The sequence below is a fragment of the Microcaecilia unicolor genome, chromosome 12 (genome assembly GCF_901765095.1).
Source record: "Microcaecilia unicolor chromosome 12, aMicUni1.1, whole genome shotgun sequence".
Taxonomy (NCBI): domain Eukaryota; kingdom Metazoa; phylum Chordata; class Amphibia; order Gymnophiona; family Siphonopidae; genus Microcaecilia; species Microcaecilia unicolor.
The window spans coordinates 107,806,917-107,831,337 of NC_044042.1; the positions used below are offsets into that span (position 1 = coordinate 107,806,917).

The 24,421-nt window shown below is 47.5% G+C and overlaps 1 protein-coding gene across 1 annotated transcript in view; it reads left to right on the forward strand.

Annotated features, from left to right (window-relative positions):
* The first annotated feature begins 517 nt into the window (after positions 1-517).
* Positions 518-24,421, forward strand: part of LOC115481412 (ETS translocation variant 4-like) — a 51,472-nt gene continuing 27,568 nt past the window's right edge. Inside the window, exons 1-6 of the mRNA XM_030220499.1 lie at positions 518-562; positions 12,961-13,054; positions 13,165-13,291; positions 13,841-14,002; positions 14,835-15,079; positions 24,113-24,178. Coding sequence (XP_030076359.1) covers positions 518-562; positions 12,961-13,054; positions 13,165-13,291; positions 13,841-14,002; positions 14,835-15,079; positions 24,113-24,178 — 739 coding nt within the window. The remainder of the gene's footprint in view (positions 563-12,960; positions 13,055-13,164; positions 13,292-13,840; positions 14,003-14,834; positions 15,080-24,112; positions 24,179-24,421) is intronic.

The following is a 24,421-nucleotide window of genomic DNA, read 5'->3' on the forward strand; positions in this document are numbered from 1 at the left end:
GCTATACCATCTCTGTGGTTGCCAATCATCCTAACTGTTTAGTAGCCAAAACTGCTTCCCGCAGGATGCTCCACCCCAACCCATCCCCAGTGGGAGACGATTTGCATACTGTAGGGGGCCGGGGTGCAATCTCAGCCCTCGTTCAGTTGAGTTTTCAGGATTTCCCCAGTGAATATGCAAATAGATCTCATGCATATTCATTGGGGAAATCAGGAAAACCTGAGTTGCTGCCCTTGAGAACCGACTTTGGACACGCCTGATGTAGTAGAAGACAAATAGGAGACTCGTATACAAATCTGGGGACAGTACCAAGGTGTTTTGATAACCTTAACCACATCCCCTTCATGCCAGTTTATTAATCCCCCTTCACCTATGCCACAGCTCTTCTGATTTCTACTTGCACCTCATTACTCTGAGCATTGGCCACATGGTAGCCAAACTCCCATGCTGTTTTCACAGTCTTACCGTAGTGTGAGGGTTGGGCATTGCCCAGCTCAAACCTCGGTCATGTGACGAAATGGTAACTGTGAACGCATCACTAGCAGCACGTTTTCTGGAGAAGGTAAGGGGAGGATGTAGTAGGGGGGGAAAGTCAGGGAGGTGCATTTCAGGTTGATGTGAGCCACCTCTGGCTTCCAGACTGTACAGTGAAGAGCAATGGGCTGTGAACCTGGGAAACAGTGTTTGTCTCTCATGGCTCCTCCTGTTGTCTAAGGAACCCCCCTTAGAAAGTAAGTTCTTCTGGTGCCTACAAAGAAATGTTGCAAATGGCCCTTGAGATCAAATTGGAAAGCATTTAGGATTTAAACTACGTTCAGTTATAGAGTAGGCATGAAGTGATGGCACACGATGGCAGGTTATTCCCAGTTAGTTGCCATCTCACTTCCAGTCAGTGACGTAGCCAGACTTCGACGTGGAGGGGTTCCAGAGCCCAAAGTGAGGGTGCACTCTGGCCTGCTACCCCCGCCTCCTCACATACCTTGCCTGACGGGGGTCCCCAAACCCCTCCAGCTGAAGCATCTTTGAGGAAAGGCTGAAGTGGCTAGGGCTCTTCAGCTTGGAGAAGAGATGGCTGAGGGGAGGTATGGTAGAGGTCTATAAAATGAGTGGAATGGGTAGACGTGAATCACTTGTTTACTTTTCCAAAAATACTAGGACTAGGGGGCATGCGATGAAGCTACAAAGTAGTAAATGTAATACAAATTGGAGAAACCTTTTCTTCACTCAATATGTAATTAAACTTTGGAATTCGTTGCTAGCTTAGTGGGGTTTAAAAAGGGTCTGGACGGCTTCCTAAAGGAAAAGTCCATAAACCATTATTAAATTGAGTTGGGGAAAATCCACTGCTTATTTCTGGGATAAGCAGCATAAAACGTATTGAGTTTTCTGGGATCTTGCCAGGTACTGCAACTTGCTTCTCACAGGTCTTCCACTCAGCCACCTCTCTCCTCTTCAATCTGTTCAAAATTCTGCTGATGACTAATATTTCGCCAAAGTCGTTATGCCCTCTCCTGAAGTCACTTCACTGGCTCCCTATCCGTTTCCATATAAAATTCAAGCTCCTCTTATTGACTTATAAGTGCATTCACTCTGCAGCCCCTCACTACCTCTCCACCCTCATCTCTCCCTACACTCCCTCCCAGGAACTCCGTTCACTAGGCATATCTCTCCTAATTGCACCCTTCTCCTCCATCGCTAACTCCAGACTCTGTTCCTTTTGTCGCGCCGCACCTTATGCCTGGAATGGGCTTCCTGAGCTGTTACGACTAGCTCCATTCCTGGCCGCCTTCAAATCCGGCTAAAGGCCTACCTGTTTGTTGCTTTTGACTCCTAACTTGTCACTTGCTCGTAACCTTTATCTTGTCTTCCTCTCTTCAGTAGTTCCTTTTCCCTATGTGTCCTTCTGTCTGTCTTACCCTTATCCTTATTTGGTCCTGTCTGTCCTGATTTAGATTGTAAGCTCTTTTGAGCAGGGACTGTCTTTTCTTCATGTTCAATTGTGAAGCGCTGCGTACGACTGGTAGCGCTATAGAAATGATTTCTAGTAGTTGTGACCTGGATTGGCCACTGTTGGATACAGGATACTGGGCTTGATGGACCTTTGGTCTTTCCCAGTGTGGCAATACTTTTGTACTTATGCCTGCCCTGCGTTTCCCCTCACGCCGTGTGCATGCTCATTTTCAATTTTGTTAAAACGAGCATGCATGCGACGTGAGGGGAAGAGCAGGGAAGGGAATGTGGCGGAGACCATCGTTGGACAAACGCTTCGGCTGGCAGGGGTCCCCAGAGCCAATTTGGCGGGGTCAGGCCCCCGTAGCTACGCCACTGCTCCCAGTCGAACAGGCTGGTCAGTCCTGGTTTTGTTTCATTGCATGCCTGGAGCTGTATTTCTGATTTGACTCCCCCCCCCCCCCCCCTCCCATTTCCAATCCTGCTTTCGTCCCACCACATGCAGGATCAGCCTTTTCGATGGCATCTCTGTTCCACCTGTATGTAGGTGTGCAATACATGTGCGAGCAACTATTCCTGAAAATAAACTTTTCCTAAGTTATGCCTTTGGGGGGGGGGGGGTAAACTTTTCTTGAATAAAACAGAGTCTGACAGAGAATGTACTTCTCACTGCTGGGTAAACTGACACGCCTCCACCCTGGTCCCTTTGCCAGTATGTGGTCCCTAGCTCTGTTAGTTGGTGCTGAATCTTCTCTTTATCTGGCAGCTGGAGCGGATGTCGGTGTATTTTATTTTGTTTTCATCCCTGCCTCTCCCTCGTTGTGGAATGAGTCCAGGTCTGCCTCGGGCAGGCAGGAGAATAGCTGCATGCTTCGGCTTGTGCAGTGGGGAAGTGGTTAACCCTTGAAGACTAGGGAGGTGGGGCACTGCCGTTCATAACGGTGAAGTGGAAGACATTTGTCAGAGCAAAGTGAAAGTTGCAGGAGCTGTTGGAATGGGTGATGGGGGCTTGTCAAGCTGTGAAAGATGAGGTGCTGGCATTGTACTGTGTGAAATGGGACAAGTCGCTTAACCTCCCTATGTGTACAGTACTGTGTATACTGGCAACACTGTATATTAACACTTACCGGTCAATTCTATAGACCTTGCAAAAAGTAGTGCCTGATTCTGGTGCTCAAACAGAAACTAACGGTAACTTAAACGTCAAAACGGAAGAAACACGGCAGTTAGGTACCCAAGCACGCTTAGGCGCTATTCTCTAGAACTTGATGCTTCAGTATTCTAGCGCATAACCGTGAAAGAGTTGCTCATACGAGAGAGGCGTGGATGTTCCGATAGTTTGAGACACGCTTTATGGAGTACTGTCGGGCGCCAAACGCTTCATTTAGGTGTTCACATTTATACCTGCCGTAGAGCTCCTGCAAGTGTGGCACTCGACTGCATTAGATGCTGCTATAAAAGATTAGCTTAGCGCCTTAGATTTTGGGCGCCTAACTTTTTGGCGTCCTTTATAGAATTGCAGCCATAGTGTCTCCTTCTGGGAAGCCCAGAACGCAGGCTGGTTCATTAACTTGATGTCCATGTTGGTGCAATTCAGTCGGTTCTGTAGTAAGGGGAAACGTATTTGCCTGACTAGGTGCAAGGTCGTAGGGTATGTTTTTGCACCTCAAATTCAGAGTGTAGAATTGGCCATTGGTTTGGGTAGATTGGCCTGGCTGTTTTCAAAGGAACTAAAAATTTGGTTTGGGATTAATAAAGCACACGCTTCTAGCTATGTTTCCAGGGTGAGTTTAGGTTGGAGAATAAGGTTTTGGTTGCAAGATGCCATCTTTGAATCTGCAGGCATTCCCCCTTCCATTGCCAGAGAATGTGGTTAAAGGCAGTTAGCTTAGCAGGGTTTTAAAAAGGTTTGGATAATTTCTTAACAGAAAAGTCCATAAGCCATTATTAAGATGGACTTGGGGGAGGAAACGGGACAATATTTTTGGCTGCTGGCAGGGATTACCAGGCTCCGCCAGCCAAAGAGGCTCTCCACCGACATTCTGTCTCGATTGCACTTTTTATAGGCTGTCACCCCTGTACTAGACCTCCCACTGTCCACACATGCATGAAAACTGAGCATTGGTGGGGCACGTGTGTCCTCCTCTCTCCCAGGTACATGCTCAGTTTCACATCTCTTGCAGCTCACCCAGATATCGTTCAATTCTTATGGGGAGCAGGCTGCTTGCGGCATTCCTTTCATACGCCTTGTCCAGAGTTGGAACCTTAATTTAGTCCTTTGGGTGCTTCAGAAGCCTCCTTTTGAGCCACTCTGGAAGGCCTTCTTGAAAGATCTTGCGCTAAAGAGAGCATTTTTGATGGCTGAATTGGCACATTTTGGAATTCAGGCTCTCTTGTTGGAATACCTTTCTTCGCTTGTCAGAGTCAAGGCTCTTCCTGTGCACGGCTCTGTCCTTTCTTCTGAAAGTGATATCAGCATATCAGCATTTCATCTCAATCAATCTGTGGAGCTTCTATGGATCCTCAGGAGCTTAGTCAAGATCGGGAGGCGGGGCTGGTGGTTGGGAGGCAGGATAATGCTGGGCAGACTTATTCGGTCTGTGCCAGAACCGGTGGTGGAAAGCGGGACTGGTGGTTGGGAGGCGGGGATAGTGCTGGGCAGACTTATATGGTCTGTGCCCTGAAGAGCACAGGTACAAATCAAAGTAGGGTATACACAAAAAGCACATATGAGTTATCTTGTTGGGCAGACTGGAGGGACCGTGCAGGTCTTTTCTGCCGTCATCTACTATGTTACTATGTTTTCATAGAGAGGATGAAGAGGCTCTGCATTCTTCCTTGAAGCTTCTCAATGTGCATAGAGTCCTCATTAGATATCTGGAAGTCACAAATTAGTTTGCAAATGGACAGACTGTGCTTTTGTTAAAGGCTTGGCCTCATGTCTTCCAAGCCCACAATTGGCTAGATGGCTGAAGGAGAATATTGCGTCAGCTTATTTGCTTGCGGGAAGCAGGCTCCTCAGGCCTTGTGAGCTCATTCTGATGAGGCGTACAGCGACATCCTAGGCGGAAACTACCTTACTGTGTCTGGAAGATATTTGCAAGGCAGTGACATGGTCGATGCTGCATACCTTTGCCAAGCAGTGTAGGGTGGATATTGCAGCATGCTCAAGAAGCCAGGTTTGGGACTTTGGCCCTCAGGGTGGTGGTGCCAGGATCTCACACACTCTAGGGATTGCTTTTGAACAGCCTACAGTTTCTGGAAGCTATGTAATGGAAGGAGAAATTAGATCTTACCTGATATTTTTTTTCCATTAGTCTTTCCCAGTACTCCAGGTGGGTCTCCAGCCCGCCCAACCCCCCCCCCCCCCCCCCTGGTATCTCTCCGATATCCCTGATTGGTCAGTGGGGCCGCTTGTCAATCCCCCACCCACCTGGTGTTCTAGTGGCCCTTCCCTTCCCCCCTACCTTCAGTTGGAGGAGGGAAGTGACCCTCCCTCCTCTTCCATTGGCGCCATCTGGAAAATGAAGGTAGGGGATGAGGAAGGGCCACTAGACCACCAGGGTCGGGGGAGAGGGATTGACCCGCAGCCCACTGGGCCACCAGGGACATCGAGGATGATGGGGAGGTTAGGGGGCTGGAGACCGGATCTCCAGCCTCTCCTGAACCTTTGTCGGGGGGAAGGGGGGGGGGGGTCGAGGGGGACTGGAGGTCCGCCTGACCTCCAGTCCCTGTTTCACTTGCTCGGGGCAGGAGTAGTTTGGGGTCTGGTGGTCCCATAGACTTCCAGCCCCTGTGTTCGACAGGTTCTGGGCTGTTTGGCAGCTCAGACCTGTCAGAGTGCGGGAGGATTGTCAAGTGTGGCCCGGCACAATCCTCCCACACTTCTACCCATGATCAGTGGAATTGCGTGCGGTTATCTCTGATCATAGGTGCGGTAAAGCCCCGTGCTGTTCCAGCGCTGTTTGTGAAACAGTGCGGGGCTTTTGATCATCTGCCCATGGAGGCACTGGTATCCCGACATTTGCTCTTTGAGCTGCCTTTTAGAGCATTCAGTACTTTCCCATTTCTCCCCAGGTTTCCTCTATTATATAATTCTGCCAGAGAAAAGTTTGTGTAGGAGTCGTTGTGTTTACTTGCAAATTTTGAAATGTCAAACGGCCCGAAGACACTGCAGCAGACCACACCCAGCTCTCTGATCTTAAGGAGTCTTTGAAATTGCCTGAGTTATAATTAGTTTATATTAGCTTTTTTTTTTTTTTTTTGGATGTCTGGACGTAAGGTAGTCAAGGGTAGGATGTTACTATCCAGAGTCTGTAAGCCTTCAGGATAAAACGTTGCATTAAAAAAAAAAATCTCTACAGGGTGATTTTCTCCAGCCCCTGGAAGTGAGCTAATAAGTGTTTACAACTTCTGCAATATAAAGTGGGAGCTTGAACATCTGGAACGGAGCAGAAGTGTGTTCAAAGTAGATGGCTCCCACCTCTGGAATAGTTAAGGATTTATTTTGAAAAACTTCCCATTTGGCACATCTAACATTAGCCAGGGCAGCCAGCACTACTGAAACATGGGACATAGTAATGATGGCAGGTGAAGACCCTTCCCTGCTCCGCCCTTTCTGCCTCGCCTCACCCCATGCTTGGAATAAACTCCCCGAGCCCATACGCCAGGCCCCCTCCCTACCCATCTTCAATCATTGCTCAAAGCCCACCTCTTCAATGTCGCCTTCAGCACCTAACCACTACACCTCTACTCAGGAAATCTAGACTGCCCCAACTTGACATTTCGTCCTTTAGATTGTAAGCTCTTTGAGCAGGGACTGTCCTTCTTTGTCAAACTGTACAGCGCTGCGTAACCCTAGTAGCGCTCTAGAAATGTTAAGTAGTAGTAGTAAGGAATAGCCAGTGGCATAGCCAGAAGGCAATTTTTGGGTGGGCCAACAGGTTGGATGGATGGGCACTAGAGAAACACCTGCCACCTGATATGCCCTGCCCACGCCCCAACTCCTACCACACACCTACCCCACTCCCAATAACTTCAATGGGAGTAGTAGTGTTGGCCTCAGTGGCTGCAGGCCACATTGAGCGCTAGGGGAAATATAAGAGGGTGCACTGAGCCACGGTCCGCCAACACACATGCTTCCCCCAAATGTGCCCTAAATATTACAGTGGGGCCCTAAAATATCAATACAACTATGAAGAAAAGTGAACAAGCCAAAGTACTATAGAATACTACATAGAAAATTGATGCTAACACACAGAACACAAATGCCAAATACAGAATAAGTGACCACAAACCCTAAACAAATTAAATCAAAATTCCAGAGGCCAGACCTTGCATTTAGCACAGCACAGAGAAATCTAAAGAGATGCATTTTCTCCTACACTGTGCAAAATCACATGCAAGAGACAGTGTTAGGGGAGGTACAACTAGGTCAACTGCGTTTGGCCCCCTAGCCAGAGAGAACCCCAGGCTAGCTGGAAGCTGAAGCAGGTGCAGCCTGTTAGTAAGCTTTTGTGTCCCCTCTCAAATTTCTGCCTTGGGCCCCAGCCATATCTAGCAGGATGTACATTTCAAATCTGACACATTCTAGTCACAAAATAGAAAAATAAAATTCTTTTTTTCTACCTTTTGTTGTCTGCTCATTTTATTTTTCAAGTCATGTTGGTCCCAGGCTCTGGTTTCAACATCCTTCTGTCTTCTCTTAAGTCACTCACCAAGGTCTCTTGTCCATTTGATATTTCTTCTCTCTCTCTCCATGTCCACTATCCATCTTCTTCCATCTCTGTACCTCTATCTTCCTCCATGTTTAATAGCTCCCTTTCTCTGTGTCCCTATATTTCTCTGTCCAGCTTCTCCCCTCTCTTCATCCCCAGTTCCAATATATCTCTACCCTACCCCATCCAGCTTCTCTCCCTCTCACTCCCTCCCCTTTCCAGCATCTAGTTTGGTTGCTTGATTCCCTTCCTCCCTCACACTGTAGGTTTATTTATTTATTGCATTTGTACCCACATTTTCCCACCTATTTGCAGGCTCAATGTGGCTTACAGAGTTTGTTATGACCTGTTCATTCCAGGATATCAGATATAAGTATCTGTACAATTACAATTAGTAATGTTAAGCGATAAAGTAAGGGAAAAGAGAAGGAAGGTGTTAAGCAGGATAGTGTAGAAGGTGGCCTTTAATAACTGGGTGGGTTGGTGAGGTAGTTTTGTAGTTATGGGTTCTTTTTGTAGGCCTTGTTGAAGGTTTAGTATTTGTTCCCTTTTCCTTCATCTCCTTGGTCTGGTATTTCTGTTTCCCTTCCCATTGTGCTGTACCAGCAGTTCTCTCCGTTCCCTCCAGTTCTCCTCCCCCTTCCCTCCAGCCCCCTCTTGCTCCCACATCCAGCAGCTCTCTCCCTTCCATCAAGTCCCTCCTCCTCTTCCTCCCATGTCCATCAGCTCTCACCCTTCTCTCCAGTCCCTTCTTCTTCTTCCTCCCTTGTCCAGCCCCTTTCTCCTCTCTCTCCCTTCCATCCAGATCCCCGCCTCCTTTTCCTCCCCCCTCCAGCAACTCTCTCCCTTCCATTCAGATCCCGTCCCACAAGTCCGGCAGCACTATCCCTCCCCCACCCCCATCCTCACCCCACGTCCAGCAGTTCTGCCTTCCTGATCCTGCCCCAGCCCAACCCCAACATCCCTCGCTGTCGCTGCCTTTTCTCCCGCGGTTCCAGGTACGGTCGTCCAGGAGCATTCAGCTTTGCTTGCGTGCCTGCCTGCCCTGAAATTCTTATCCTCCCCGCTGCTGCCTCGGTCCTTGCAGCATTCTTTTATTTGCCCATCGCCAGCTACGCTGCCATTCACACAGGCAGCTCCGCACCCCCCCCTGCCGTGTCCATCCGGCCCTACGTAAACAGGAAGTGCATCAGAGAGGGCCAGATGCTTGTATGAATGGAAGTGCTGCCATTGACGGGCGAAAAAAAGAGTGCTGCAGGGACCGAGGCAGTGGCGGGGAGGAGAAGAATTTCAGGGCAGGCAGGCAGGCAACGCTGAACGCTTCCGGACGGTCGTATCCGGATTCGCAGGAGAAAAGGCAGCATCAAAGAGGGGTGTTGGGTGGGCGAGCTTCGAGGGAAAGTGGCTGGGACTGGGCCCGCCCGTGGCTACACCCTTGGGAATAACCCACCAAGTTCATCCAGTAAGGCAGTGGTTCCCAAACCTGGTCTTGGAGGCACCCCAACCAGACAGGTTTTCAGGATATCCACAATGACTATTCGTGAGAGATTTGCATACAGCGGAGGCAGGGCATGCAAATATCTCATGAATATTCATTGTGGGTATCCTGAAAACCTGACTGGCTGGGGTGCCTACAGCAGGGGTGTAGCCGGAACTCGACGGGAGGGGGGGGCACAGTCCCCCCCCCCTGCTGCCGCTTCACGAAGGTACCTTGACTGGTGGGGGTCCCCAAACCCCGCCAGCTGAAGCGTTTGTCCCATGCTGGTCTCACATTGCCTAACCTGTTCTGTCGCGTCATGCACGCTTGTTTTAATGAAACCATTATTTGGGGTCAACTCGAGGGAACGTAGCACCTTGAACAAACAGGAAATTACATCAAAGTAGGGCGGGCCATAGCAGAGGGAAGGTTCCGGAGCTGGTGAAGCGCTGCTGGTGCTCAGGAGGAAACTGCATTTAAAGGTAGACAAGGGTAGGGGGTGACCTGAGAGATGGGGGGGGGGGGGGTGAGGGGTTGCCAGACCCAGAGATAGAAATTTGGTCACTGCAGGGAAGGCAGGCTTTTGGTGCCGTAACCAGTGCCTCACCTGGTCCATGCCTTGATCCAGGCTTGACCATATTTTGGTTTTCTGTGCCAGATTTACACAATCATGTAGGTCAATATAGTGGACATGGCATATCTGGTAAGGTTTTTTTTTTAATTGTCTTCTGATGGGTTATTGGCATGTTCCAGCTTCCACTTAGATTCATGTGCGAACTGGAGGTGGCTACTAAGGAAAACCTTAATTTGGTAGCCAGAACACCCTGAGTCACAGTTCACTACCCAAAACTCGACAGAACCATACCAGACTGTGTATCTTGCATCCTGTTTTACAGAGCTAGGATGGCATCGGGTTGAGATGGGGGGAGGCAGTGGTTGTACTTCAGGACTGAATTGCATTGCATCACTCCCCAGAAATGAAAGCAGCTCTGTTACATCATTAGTGGGAAAGTGTTAGGCGTTGCCTGTCATCAGGGACTTTTGCTAAGAAAGATGAGTCATTGTGGGGGGGAAGCAGTACATTAGTGAACAATGTCAGTGGCACTGAGATCTCTCAGGACACAGTGATTACTAATACAAGCGGAACAAAGAGAAGATGTTTTCCAGGTTCTGTGGGACCTGGATAGCAGTGGTATGCAGTAGAGAATGACAATGGGAGGGGGACAGAGCCCACTGGGACGGGGACAAACTTTCTACTTTGAAGCCTGTTAATGACCTGGACTGTTACTTATGTTTGTTTGCAGATGACAATATTTTATTTTTTGGAAAAACAAGCCAACATGGTGGCCACAGCTAGCAAAATGTGCATGGGGGATCCTGTGCATCCCGCTACCAGCACCTCTTCTGTTGCAGGAGGATTGTGGAAGACAGGAGAGCTAGACTGAATCCTGAGATTGTTGATGACTTCTTATTCGTCCACAGATTAAAACATCTCCCCTCTAGGGTATACAGAACGGGTTGTATTTTGTACCCCTGGGTAACAGGGTGGATTAGGATTCCTTGGGGTACTAGAAGTCGGCTATTGGGGTTGGAAGGGTAGAGGGTGGTGGTGATGGGAGGGTTTATAATAGCTGCTTGTTGTTGTTATTGTTTTCTATTTGTAATTTATACATAACAGTTGCATAGCATATTCCTTTTTATACTTCAATAAAAAGATTTAAATATAAAATCATAAGTGGTTGAGGCTTCTGCAGATGAGAACAGAGGGATGGAGACAAGGCATGCGAGGATGAGACTGAGACGGGGCCTGCGGGGATGGGGTAGGGATGGAGATATAGTAGATGACGGCAGAAAAAGACCTGCACGGTCCATCCAGTCTGCCCAACAAGATAAACTCATATGTGCTACTTTTTGTGTATACCCTACTTTGTACCTGTCCTCTTCAGGGCACAGACCGTATAAGTCTGTCCAGCACTATCCCCGCCTCCCAACCACCACTCCCGCCTCCCACCACCGGCTCTGGCACAGACCGTATAAGTCTGCTCAGCACTATCCCCGCCTCCCAACCACCATATAGTAACACAGTAACATAGCAGATGACAGCAGTCAAAGACCCGCACGGTCCATCCAGCCCGCCCAACAAGATGAACTCATTTTACACCTCAGTGGGTGGCAGTAAGGGCTCCCTGCCGCATGGCCATGTGGTAAGAGTTACCTCACCACATAGCCAATTTTTGGAACCCATGGAGACGGGGCGGGGACACATTTTGTCCACGTGTCATTCTGTAGTGTGCAGATTGTAAGCTCTGTAGAGCATGGACTGTCTCTTCATGTTGAAATGTACAGCGCTGTGTACGTCTAGTAGCACTATAGAAACATTAAGTAGTAGTAGTCCATATTTCAGGTGGATCACAGAAAAGAAAACTTTCTGAGAAGTTCCTAGAGAAGAGGACATTTCTCCGGCAGTTATTTTCTGTTCCTCGGCTGCTGGAGAGGTAGCACATCCAGCGACCTCAATTAAGTGTTAATTAAGGTGTGGGGAAGTAGAATACTTGCATAGGTTGCTGAATCAGCTTCAAAGAGCTTGTTTAAAAAAGGCCTCTTAGATTCAAAACTATATAAAGAGGAGTACATAAGTATTACCATACTGGGAAAGACCAAAGGTCCATCAAGCCCTGCATCCTGTTTCCAACATTGGCCAATCCAGGTCACACCTGGCAAGATCCCAAAAAGTACAAAACATTTTTACTGCTTATCCCAGAAATAGTGGATTTCCCCAAGTCCATTTAATAATGGTCTATGGACTTTTCCTTTAGGAAGCCGTCCAAACCTTTTTTGAACTCCGCTAAGCTAACCGCCTTTACCACATTCTCTGGCAACGAATTCCAGAGTTTAATTACACGTTGAGTGAAGAAACATTTTCTCAGATTCACAGTATAAAATGTTTTATACTTTTTTGGGATCTTGCCAGGTATTTATGACCTGGATTGGCCACTGTTGGAAACAGGATGCTGGGCTTGATGGACCTTTTGTCTTTCCCAGTATGGCAATACTTATGTAAGGCAATACCTAGAATGATCAGCCTCTGCCTTGTTTTCTGCCTGCTTTCTTTCATTTTAATTAAATCTGGTTAATTTAGAGCTGAAACTGCACATAAGTGTGTATGTATTTTAGAAAACAAAGAACAGAATAAAATTTTCCTGATAGTCATTTAATTGGTAAAAGATTAATGTTATGCCAGAGTCTAGCTTGCGCTTTCTAGCATAGTAGATGATGGCAGATAAAGACCTGAATGGTCCATCCAGTCTTCCTAACGGGTCGCACTCATGAGTTCATGATTAAACCAACAATGAATGTGGTGTAAAAATATTTCACCCTGGCTTCATTGCCATTTTCAGGGCACTGTCCTTAACATTCCAACTGCTGGAGTTACCATCGAAACCCTCCAGCCCATCCTAACCTGTCTTGCCATATAGGGGACAGAGAAAAAAGATCTTTGTTTGATTCTACCATTCTTTAAGTCTAGGACTGACCAGATCCTGTCCTTGAGTGGACATTCCTAGTGAGTATTCATGTAGTATTTTTGCATGTAGTGACTTGTCTACTGCCTGACTCCATTATTTTGTGGATCCCAAAGTCATGGACTGTTTGCACCCACTCCAGAAATGTTGTTGATCTGGAGTGTTGCTTAGGTCATAAGATTCAAATGTGTCCTCTCAAGGCCCATTGTAAAACATCACTTATCTGGGCCTTCAAACTGCAGGCCCTCCAAAGAGGTGTTCAAACTCTATCTCATTGTGGGTCTTTTCAATAAAGCATGGTTTTGATGTTCGAACCACAAATGTTCCCACTGAAGAGAGAGTCTGTGGGGCTGAACAAGAACATTTCATTTCATTGCTGTCTAAGCAGAGTAACTGGGATGCTGATGAAGGAAAATGCCACTGAAGGCTGCAGAGGCTGTCTGTGTGTCACATCAAGAAGTGTTAACGAGCCATATTTATTTATTTTTTTTCTTTCCAGTAGTTTTCCACAGCCCTCCAGTCAAAATTAAAAAGGAACAGCGGAGTCCCTGTTTGGATCAGGCCTTGTCCTGCAGCCTCAAGCAGCAGTTCCAGTATCGCAATGGCGAGCAGTGCCTTTATACTAGGTATGACCATTTCAAAGGGAGTCTGAGAGAAAATGCAAGGCCTATACAGCCTTCAGAAGGTGTCCTGCCCCAACAGGCCAGTTAACTTGAGTAGCATCTAGGCCTGAGCGATCGTTCAGAAATCAGTTACAAACACATCAGGAATGACTCTGAACTATTTCTCAGGCTTAGGGGCTGCTCAAATTTATCTAGGCCCACTTGAGCTGATGCCTTGTTAAGGCTGCTTAGACCTTGAGATACAGTTGGCAACCGCCTGGGAATCGGTGTGTTTAAGTAGTTGTCTCCCAAAACAGTCATTCCATGACTTGGAACAGGACTGTTGCCAAATTAATACCTCGTTTTTTGTATTGAAAATTGGTGTGAATTGGTAAATAAGAATTCTTAGCTTACTTTCAGGCCACGTGTAACTGCCTCTCACTTCAATTCAGCAAATAAGTTGTCATATTTGGTAAGAGTATTACTATGTGCTGAATATTTGCATTTTGTTATACAGATGAATTTTACGAAATACATAAAGGTTGTATTATTTTTCTGTGTTGATGTCTGCAGTGCCTACGATCAAAACAGACAAGCTGGAATCAAGTCACCAACTCAGGGGGCATCACAGATGTCCCCGCTTCAACACTTCTCCAGACAGGACCGGAGCTTCATGAGTCCTCAGGGATCATCCTCCCAGTCTCTTCCTACACGAGATTACCTCATGGAACACGGGTAGCGGGCCATGTGCAAGGGAAATTGGGGGGGGGGGGGGGAGGGTTGACAGTGGGCAGAGAGAGAGTCTGCTTCCTCTCTCGTAGAAGCAGACATGCCATGCTTCTCATTTCCAGGAGAGAGCGAGTATAAGCCAGTCCTGGATTTCTGAGAACCCTATCTTGGTGCATTATGGGTTCTGCAGCACGGATTTTAATAGGCAGAAGTAGTTACTAGAAATCCCACACTGCTTTGGGTTGCAAATTCAAAACGAAAATTGGCCAAAAGGTTTAGGGACCCTTTTACTAAACCGCATTAAGCGTCTACGTGTGCGAAAATGGAGTTACTACCCACCTACCACGTGGCTGTTGTGGTACTTTCATTTGTGGTGCGCATCCGATATTCACGTCTGAAAAATAGTTTTCTGACGCATGTATTGGGCGTATGCCAAGTGGCATTTGACGCTCGTAGGTCATGACTGCCAGGTTTCCGTGTGAGGCTTTACCACTAGGTCAATGGCTGGCGGTAAAGACTCAGACCCAAAATGGACACGCAGTAATTTTCATTTTGCCACACGTCCATTTTTGGCAGTAATTTTGTAAAAAGAACTTTTTATAGGTGTGCTGAAAAATGATTCTGTGCGCGCCCAAAACACACGTCCACCTTAGTAAAAGGACCCTTTAATTCCTAAAACTACATGTGGCAGTCCTATAGAAGGCCAGTACTGTGCTTGTTATTTTAATGATGGGAAAAAATGTGGCCAAAATCTGGGGATCTCATGGAGACAAAACTGATTTTATAGCTCAAGAGAAACTTGTTTCCTTTGGTGATTCAATTTTCCTTTTAATTCCAGATACCAGCAGCCTGTGGAGATGTGCCATTCATTTCCTTCCTCTCAGGGCATGAGTCGGGAATCGCCAGTCCCTTACCAGCGCCAGGTGTCAGAACCTCATCCTCCTTACCCACAACAAGGCTTTAAACAGGAATATCATGACCCACTGTATGAGCCGGCAAACCAAATGAACGCCAACAGAGGTCACAGATACCCAGCCAACATGTTGATCAAACAGGAGCAGACTGACTATGCATATGACTCAGGTATGACCTATAGAACTCTAATGTTTATGTGCTTTATATATGACTAGTAAAAAAGGCCCGTTTCTGCCTGTCATGAAACAGGTGCTAGCGGGCACGGGACTCCCTTCCCCTCTCCTTACGCTAGTATCCCTGGTGGTGTAGAGGTACCTGTTCGCTCGGGGCAGGAAAGAAAGAGCTCCCTCTTTCCTGCCCGGAGCGCTGCTGGTAGCTGCCCTGCTGCATCCTGTGCGAGTCCGGCTCTCGGCGTTTCAAAATGGCCGCCGAGAGTTGAAGTCTCACGAGGCTGCTTCAACTCTCAGCAGCCATTTTGAAATGCGGAGAGCCCGACTCACAGAGGATGCAGCAGGGCAGCTAGCAGCAGCGCTCCGGGCAGGAAAGCGGGGGCTCTTTCTTTCCTGCCCCGAGCGAACAGGTGCCTCTAGGCCACCAGGGATAGTAGCGTAAGGGGAGGGGAGGTGATGGGGTGGAAGAGGGAGCAACCGGGAGCGGGGTGCTAGCGTTAAAGGGGCGGGGTGATGGCGCAAAAGGGGGGGGTGATGGGCACGCCCTCAGCGGCTGCGATTCGTTGGAAGGGGAGGAGTAGGGAAACACGTGTTTCATTTGCGTGGTTGTGTACATGTTCCGACCTCAACGTCATCACGTGTGATGCGAGGGCGGGGCATGGAGACATGGTGAGTGTTCTGGCTTCACCACCATGAACTTACGAACCGGTGTCTGAGTGCCTGCAGTGACGTCAGTGTCCTCAGAACGTTGAGGGTGCGTTTTATTATAGTAGATGTTTGATTGCCCTACATTCCTTGTGGAACATTGGGACTCGGTTTAATGTTTGTGGCCAACCCAACTACTCATTTTCAGCATGTTCAGAAAGATTAGGCATGAGACGTGTTAGGATGGAACTTGTTTGCGAATATATCTTGCACACATTCATTAAATAGTCTGGAAAAATTCATGGGCTAAATGGTTCCTGAGGCCCAGTTTAAGATCCACTGATGTAGATGAGCATTTTCAACTGGTTGTAAAAAGCATTTTCGGAAGAGAATATGTGGTCTTGCTTCCCGAATCTATGTCAATGGTTTCAAGCACATAGATATTGCAGATATACAGTCTAGGGGTACTTTTGCATCTGTGAACCTAACTTTTAAATTGTACCCAGAATAGTGCTAAAGACCCTAGAACAGATCTCTCCCGAACAACTGGGCCTCATGATAGCATTGTCAGGAAAGTTTTCATTTTTGTTAAGAAAATATTAGGCCATCCCCAGTACAATAAAACTATGGGGCCAAATTTGATTAACCCTAGAAAATGCAAGGTATGTAGGTATGGTATCTCCTTATCCATTGTCTTCTACCATTCATTTGCACTGTTTTGTACAGAGGGAACATGCCTGGGCCTGATGGGTATTCTTCAGTCTTATAAATCAAAAGAACTGAAGCTTCATAGTGAGGATCTGCCTGAATTGGTTAAAATGGCAGCACTTTGATGTGTTTTCATATTTCGATAGGTTAGAAGGCTGGGCACGTGGAATCAAAGCTTGCACTTGAGCTGTTTTCTTGACTGATATCCCATGCTGTTTGTTCCTTTTTTTTTTTTTGGGGGGGGGGGGGGGAGTCAGTATGGGAAGCAGATAAAGAAATGTTTAAAGTATAGAATGGAATTTCATGACGCCTGAGGAATTTTGTTTGGTTGTTTTTTTTACTGCTTTTAGGCCTTCTAAAATGTCCTGTCTTGCAGGGCTATGTATGCACCATCACTGGAGTGTAGCCTAGTGGTTAGTACAGTGGGCTGAGAACCAGAGGAACCGGGTTCAGTTCCCATTGCAGCTTCTTGTGAGTCAGAACAAGCCTCTAGTGCTCCACGTACAAAATCAGTACAGTATATGATACATAAACAACTACTTTGATTATAAGCTGAAAAAGGTGGTATATCAAATCCCATCCTCTAAAGACACAGATGATTAATCTTATGAACATACACAGTATTAACGCATCAGCAGGATCTGACAGTGCCAGAGTGGTTGCAAAGGTAAAGGGTGGAAAGCTTTGCTAGTCTGCCTTTGTTGTGTGAGCCGTCTGGATTGCCTTCACGGAGCTCGAAGGGTGCTCTGTTCTCTGCATCCAAAGATCTAATGGAGACTAGGTGTAGTGTGTTCTTTGCAAGTCTCTTATTGGCCACCTTAAGTAGCTGTGAGGTGGAGTACTTAGTACTGTATATCTCTTGGCCATAGAGTGAATGGAGATGAGGGAAATAATCCGGTTAGCAATAATTTTCTGTGTTGGCTGCCTTTGGACATGATAAATGAACTCCATCGTAGCTTGCAAAATCACAGTAAACCTTTTTAAAACCTGCCCACAGTCAGCAAAATTGACACTCTGAAAGCAACTGCAAATCATGTTGTCACACATACATCCTTTCACTCTAAAGCCAATCCATCAGTCACAGAGAAGCTCCATGGAGATAAATTCCGAATGTCTGTGTTGACTGGAGGAGGAATGATGTCCTTTCTCTTTAAAATAAGACTACGTCTGCCTCATCCTTGACGTCAGAAGAAGGCGGAACACAGCGAAGGGAAGGCTAGAGACGTCGGAAGCGCCGCCTCCTTCCCTGACGCTACGCTGCCTGAACCGCCACCACGGAGGTAAATCCGTTTGTTTGTTTGTTTTTCCGCCCTCGACGTCATGACGTTTGACGCAAGGGCGGGGCAGAGACGGCTGGCTGGCTGGCTTCACACCATGAATCCACGAACCCTACAGCCAGGGAGTGTTTGAGTGACTTCAGAACGTTGTCTTCAGAATGTTGACGGTGCGTTTTATTATATTAGATTGATTCACTTACTCATTCTACACCACTCAGGATTTTGTAGACCCAATCACATCTCCCCTCATCCTTCTCTTTTCCAAGCTGAAGAGCCCTAACCTTTTTAATCTTTCCTCATATGAGAGGAGTTCCATCCCCTGAAAATAGGCTGCTTCTAGCCAGATCTGTTGCCCATAGGAAAGTTACATCAGAGTAGATGGAACGTGGCAGAGGAAAGATCGTGGTGGATCTGCCCAAGAGAGCCTGTTTTCATTGCTGCCTCTGCCAGTCACGCTCTTGAGAGTTTGGAGGACAAGAGAGAGATGCTGGATCCGGGGAGGGGTGGGGGGGAAGAGGAAAAAAGACTGATAGAAGTCCTGTTGGTTCAACAGGAGGCTGGACTTCCTGAATGGTAGCTACGTCACTGCCAGTACAGCAACTCTTACGTTGTTATGTACTCCTGGAGCAATTCTGCACAACTGTGCAATGCAAAATTTGCAAATTCCTCATCTGGACAGAATTCAGAGCAGGAAGCAGCTCCGTAGCACATCACAGCTTGGTTTTCCTTTCTGTCTTCCTACTGTGATGAAGACAGGGCCATGTCCTCTACTATCTTGGACCCAACTGTTTAAACCATGTAGCTGTATGGAGGTCCACACGGTTCAAAGGAACAATTGGGCCTAGGACAGCAAAGGAGACCGAGCACAACCTGATGTGCAGCTGTGCACTACTTCCTCTTGCCATTCCAGCTGAGGGGTTGGAGAAAGGTGTGGGACAGCTGAGGGGGGGCAGAGAAAGATAGGGTAATGTGTGTGCCATTGAGGGGAAGAGGAATGTGAGGTGGGGGGTTTGTGTTTGAAGAGACCTCACGGACAGAACTGAGGGCTTGGTGGGAGTTAAAGGGAGAACAGGGGAGGGGGGAGTGCACGGTGAATGCTGAGGGGTGAGAACAGAGGACCGTGGAAGACAGTGCTACTAGAGGGTGGTGAACAAATGAATAAACAGGTTTGGGCAGGAGGACGGGAATGGGAGGTATTTACCTTGGAGAAGGAGCAGAGAAACTGGGGGTTGAACTTTTTCTGGGGAGAGGAAGGAATAAAAGCTAAGAGCTGAAGACCTACTCCTTACTGGCCTCCCACTTAGCCATCTATCCCCCCTTCAATCTGTTCAGAACTCTGCTGCACGTCTTATATTCTGCCTGAACCGATATACTCATATCACCCCTCTCCTCAGGTCACTTCACTGGCTTCCAATCAGATACCGCATTCTGTTCAAGCTTCTCCTTCTTACCTACAAATGCATTCAGTCTGCTGCCCCTCACTACCTCTCTACCCTCATCTCCCCTTACGTTCCCACCCGTAACCTCCGCTCACAGGACAAATCCCTCCTCTCGGTACCCTTCTCCACCACCGCCAACTCCAGGCTCCGCCCATTCTGCCTCGCCTCACCCTATGCTTGGAATCAACTTCCTGAGCCCTTACGCCAAGCCCCCTCCCTACCCATCTTCAAATCCTTGCTCAAAGCCCACCTCTTCAATGTTGTTTTCGGCACCTAACCTTTATACTTTTCAGGAAATCTAGACTGCCCCTATTTGACTGACTGTACATTTGTCCTTTAGATTGTAAACTCCTTTGAGCAGGGACTGTCCTTCTATGTTAAATTGTACAGTGCTGCGTAACCCTAGTAGCGCTTTAGAAATGTCAAGTAGTAGTAAGACGGTGGAACCTGAGGAGGGAAACAAATGCAGTGGCGATGGTGGGGGCAGGAGGAGCCCTTACAAAGGGGGGGGGGGGGTTCTGTACAAGAAAATAAGATGTGTGCTGAATTTCTCCAAGAGTAGTTTCAAAAAGAGCTTGGAAGCTATTTTCTTGTCTCTTTTTTTCAAAGAAGCAAGAGAATCCGTCCCGTGGACTTGATCCTAGTATTCTGGCCTAAGCTGTGAGGAAATGTGGGTTCAGCTTCTAGAGCTTGCTCATTAGGCTGGTTGGACTTGGGAGGCTGCAGAGGCTGTGTTAGCCCCCTGAGAGGAAAGGGGCGAGGAAGACTCGGCCATTGCTCAGCAGTGACACCTGCAGGCAGGCTGAGTGTGGACTGGTGTCAGGTCTGTGTTTCTGAAGCAGAAGTACATAAGTACATAAGTAGTGCCATACTGGGAAAGACCAAAGGTCCATCTAGCCCAGCATCCTGTCACCGACAGTGGCCAATCCAGGTCAAGGGCACCTGGCACGCTCCCCAAACGTAAAAACATTCCAGACAAGTTATACCTAAAAATGCGGAAGGCTGCCACTTTGATTACTGGATTGGATGAAGGGGGACGAGAGAAATTTAAAACCTGGTAGGTAAGCTACAAATGCCGACTTGTGTCATAGTTCCAGTTTGGGGTGCAACCCAATTGGGCTGTAACTGCCAGAGTGGAGGAGTGGCCTAGTGGTTAGGGTGGTGGACTTTGGTCCTGGGGAACTGAGGAACGGAGTTCGATTCCCACTTCAGTCACTTAACCCTCCATTGCCTACCGCATTGAGCCTGCCATGAGTGGGAAAGCGCGGGGTACAAATGTAACAAAAAAAAAAAAAAAATTTAAAAGTATACAAAAATCTACTAAAATTATAAATCTGTCAGTGCTTCTCTTTTCCTCCTCCAAGTGGCTTCTTATTCTGTAGCCTTCATAGATTTGAAAGAAAATTTCAAAGCATTTTACTGCAGCTTTGAAGATTCCATTATGTGACCTTGAACTGCTCATCCCTCTCCTCAAGCATATCCAAGCCCCCCTGCCCCGGCTGCCTTCCCCACTGAAGAAAGCGGCAGGAATTTCATTCACAAAATGGAGGACACAAGAAAGACTAGAAGTCCCTGTTGGGCTGGCCGGGGTGTACTCTTTCACTGCACAGAGGTAGCTGAGATCATCGCCCTCCTCCCCACCCCTCCCCGTTCTGTAAGGTGAGCTGATGTGATGCCACACTGTCATTACCATTGCCTGCAGCCAACAGGGACCTTGAATGGAATCTTACATACAGAGGCTATGATCTCGCAGCGTCTTTGTCACAATGCCCTTCCCCTTGAGTGTGCATGCACCATGAATCTCTATAATAATATCCTGCTAGTCGGCTAACGTTCCTGGCTAGTCTAAGGCTGCCAGCTGGATCCAGATTAGCAGGACAGAATTGGTCCAGTCTTTGGTTTACCCTGTTGCATGCAGGGACTTGTAGTTTCTGATTTCCCCATTGCAGTCCCTAAAAAAAACAAGACTACAGGACTGGATCAACCCTGTCCTTCAAATCTGGATCCAGCTGGCAGCCTTCGACTTTTTCTGGGGAGAAAGAAGAATAAAAAGCAAGAGAGCTGGAGAAGGTGGAACCTTCAATAAGTCAAATCGTCATTATGAATGCAAGTCTTAGAAGAAATGAACGATGCTTATGTTCTTACAAATGAAGGTAACGAGAGAGGAGAGGTAGTGTGGAGCTGCAGAGAGTGAATGCGTGTGTTGATAAGAGGAAATAGTTTGCTTTGAATGTGGGGGCAGTTAAAGAGCCAATGTACAGTAACGAAAAGAGGGATACTTAAGTCTAGATGCTGGAGAACAAAAAGTCTTGCAGCTGAATTTCAATGAAGCTGGAGTGGAGAACATAGTAACATAGTAGATGACGGCAGAAAAAGACCTGCACGGTCCATCCAGTCTGCCCAACAAGATAACTCATATGTGCTACTTTTTGTGTATACCTTACCTTGATTTGTATCTGTGTTCTTCAGGGCACAGACCACATAAGTCTGCCCAGCACTATCCCTGCCTCCCAACCACCAGTCCCGCTTCCCACCACCGGCTCTGGCACAGACAGTATAAGTCTGCCCCGCCTCCCAATCTTGACCTAAGCTCCTGAGGATCCATTCCTTCTGCACAGGATTCCTTTATGCTTATCCATTTGAAGTCCGTTACCGTTTTCATTTCCACCACCTCCCGCGGGAGGGCATTCCAAGCATCCACTACTCTCTCCGTGAAAAAATACTTCCTAACATTTTTCTTGAGTCTGCCCCCCTTCAATCTCATTTCATGTCCTCTCGTTCTACCACCTTCCCATCTCCGGAAAAGGTTCGTTTGCGGATTAATACCTTTCAAATATTTGAGGGACAGCTGCTTGGAAGACCTGTGTGGAGGAGGTTGCAGTAGTCTAACTGGGATGTGACAAGAAAGTGGGCAAGGGTTTTGGTAGTGAGTTAAGAAAAAAAAAAAAAAGATAAATTTGGTAATATTGCTAAAACACGCCATCAGTTTTTCTACAGTATTCAGGACGTGCAGAGGAGAGAGACTAATCAAACATGACCCCAAGATTGTAGGCTGTGGAGTTAGGGGTAATGATGGTATTAACAACAGAGACAGTAAAATGTGGAAAGGGTAAGTGGATTTGGGAGGAAATGTAAGAAGTTCAGTCTTGGCCACTCAACATTTATGCCAAATAAACAAGTCCAGGTCTGAGATTAGTGTAGAGAGCTTCCTTTCAGTTCAAAGAGATTCACCTCCCATCCATTTATGTCTCAGGAGGTATTTAAATGTGTATATCGTATCTATACTTTGCTGCCTTTCTTCCAAAGAATACATATTGAGATCTTCTGTCCCCGTACTCTTTTTATGATGAAGACCACTGACCATTGTAGCAGCCGCCCTCTGTACCAACTGCATCGTGTTTATATCTTTTGAAGGTGTGGTCTCCAGAATTGTACACAATATTCTAAATGAGTTCTCACCAGAGTCTTATACAGGGGCATCACCACCTCCTTTTTCCTACTGGCCAATCCTCTCCCTGTGCACCCAAGCATCCTTCTAGCTTTCCCTGTGCCTCTTTTTTAAGGATTTATAACACACTTGAGTCATGTTGCATCCTGCTGTCCAAAAGTACATCTACTATAATAAAACGCACCCTCAACGTTCTGAGGACACTGACGTCACTGCAGGCACTCACACACCGGTTCGTAACTTCATGGTGGTGAAGCCACAACACTCACCAGGTCTGCATGCCCCGCCCTCGCGGCACACGTGATGACGTCGAGGGCGGAACACGAAAACAAGGCAAATCAATGCATGGGGAGTGTTTCCCTACTCCTCCCCTTCCAACAAATCCCAGCCGCAAATGACGACGTGCCCATCACCCCGGCCCCTTTCAAGGTACCGGCCCTCCCCCGGTACCACACTCATCACCTTCCTTCCCCCCCCTTTCACCTCCCATCCCCTTACGCCACTATTCCTGGTGGTCTAGCGGTACCTGTTCGCTTGGGCAGGAACGAAGGAACCCCCGCTTTCCTGCCCGGAGCGCTGCTGCTAGCTGCTCGGCTGCATCGTGTCTGAGTCCGGCTCTCGGCGAATCAAAATGGCCGCCGCAAGCCGGACTCCCACACGATGCAGCAAGGAAGCTAGTAGCACCGCTACGGGCAGGAAAGAGGGGGCTCTTTCTTTCCTGCCCCGACCGAACAGGTACCTCTAGACCACCAGGGAGACAAGCATAAGGGGAGGGGAAGGGAGTCCGGTGCCGGCTAGGGCCCGTTTCATCAGCGGCAGAAACGGGCCTTTTTTACTAGTAAGAATATAAGAGTAACTGTACTAGGTCAGACCAATGGTCCATCTAGCCCAGTATCCTGTTTTCTAAACAGTGGCCAAGCCAGGTCACAAGTACCTGACAGAAACCCAAATTGTGGCAACACTCCATACTACAAATCCCAGGGCAAGTAGTTGCTCCCCATGTCTGTCTCAATAGCAGACTATGGACTTTTCCTCCAGGAATTTGTCCATAGTAACTTTGTATTCAGTGAGTCTAATCTCATTTTGCTTATTTATTTATTTTAGATATACTGCTTGCAAGCCTGAAAGCTATTGAGACAGTGTACATTCAGGTGGTGCCCTCACAATCTGACTTTTTACCTGAGGTAGTGGAGGGTTAAGTGACTTGCCCAAGGCCCCAAGGAGCTGCGTGCTGTGTGGTCTTCCCCATCTGCTGTATGGAGGGACTATCACCTTTCTGTATCTTTTGTCTTTTAATAGTGAATATTCTGCTTACTGTTTCCGTGACAGTGACACTTTGTGCTTGGAATAACAATGATGATAAAAAGTTGAGACAGGTAGTACTCGGAGTCTAGGCAGGTCCTTCAGCTGGTCCAAGCTCTTGCCATTGTGGGATGAACCACACCTGTGTCGGATAAGCTCACACTGCCTCTTTTTTTTCTTTTTTTTTAACTCGTGCTTTTGTTCCTTTGCAGATGTGCCTGGTTGTCCTTCAGTGTACATGAATATAGAAGGGTACCCAAACCAAGCAGGAGCTGAAGGTAGGCTGTTTTCCTAACTAACTAACACCCCCCCCCCCCCCCCACTCAATTAAAAGTGCAGCTTTAAAGTTTTCTTCAGCTAACTGGGGCCTTTGATGTGCTACAGTTTTGCTATGACTTTACAATAAGCAGGGCTGACTCTTAGCTGCTTGCCTGGGAAATCCCCTGTTGTGTGTGATTTTAGCAGTTAACAAAATGTGTTCCTGGCTCATGGCAGATGGACTAAGAAGTTTAATTCTCTTG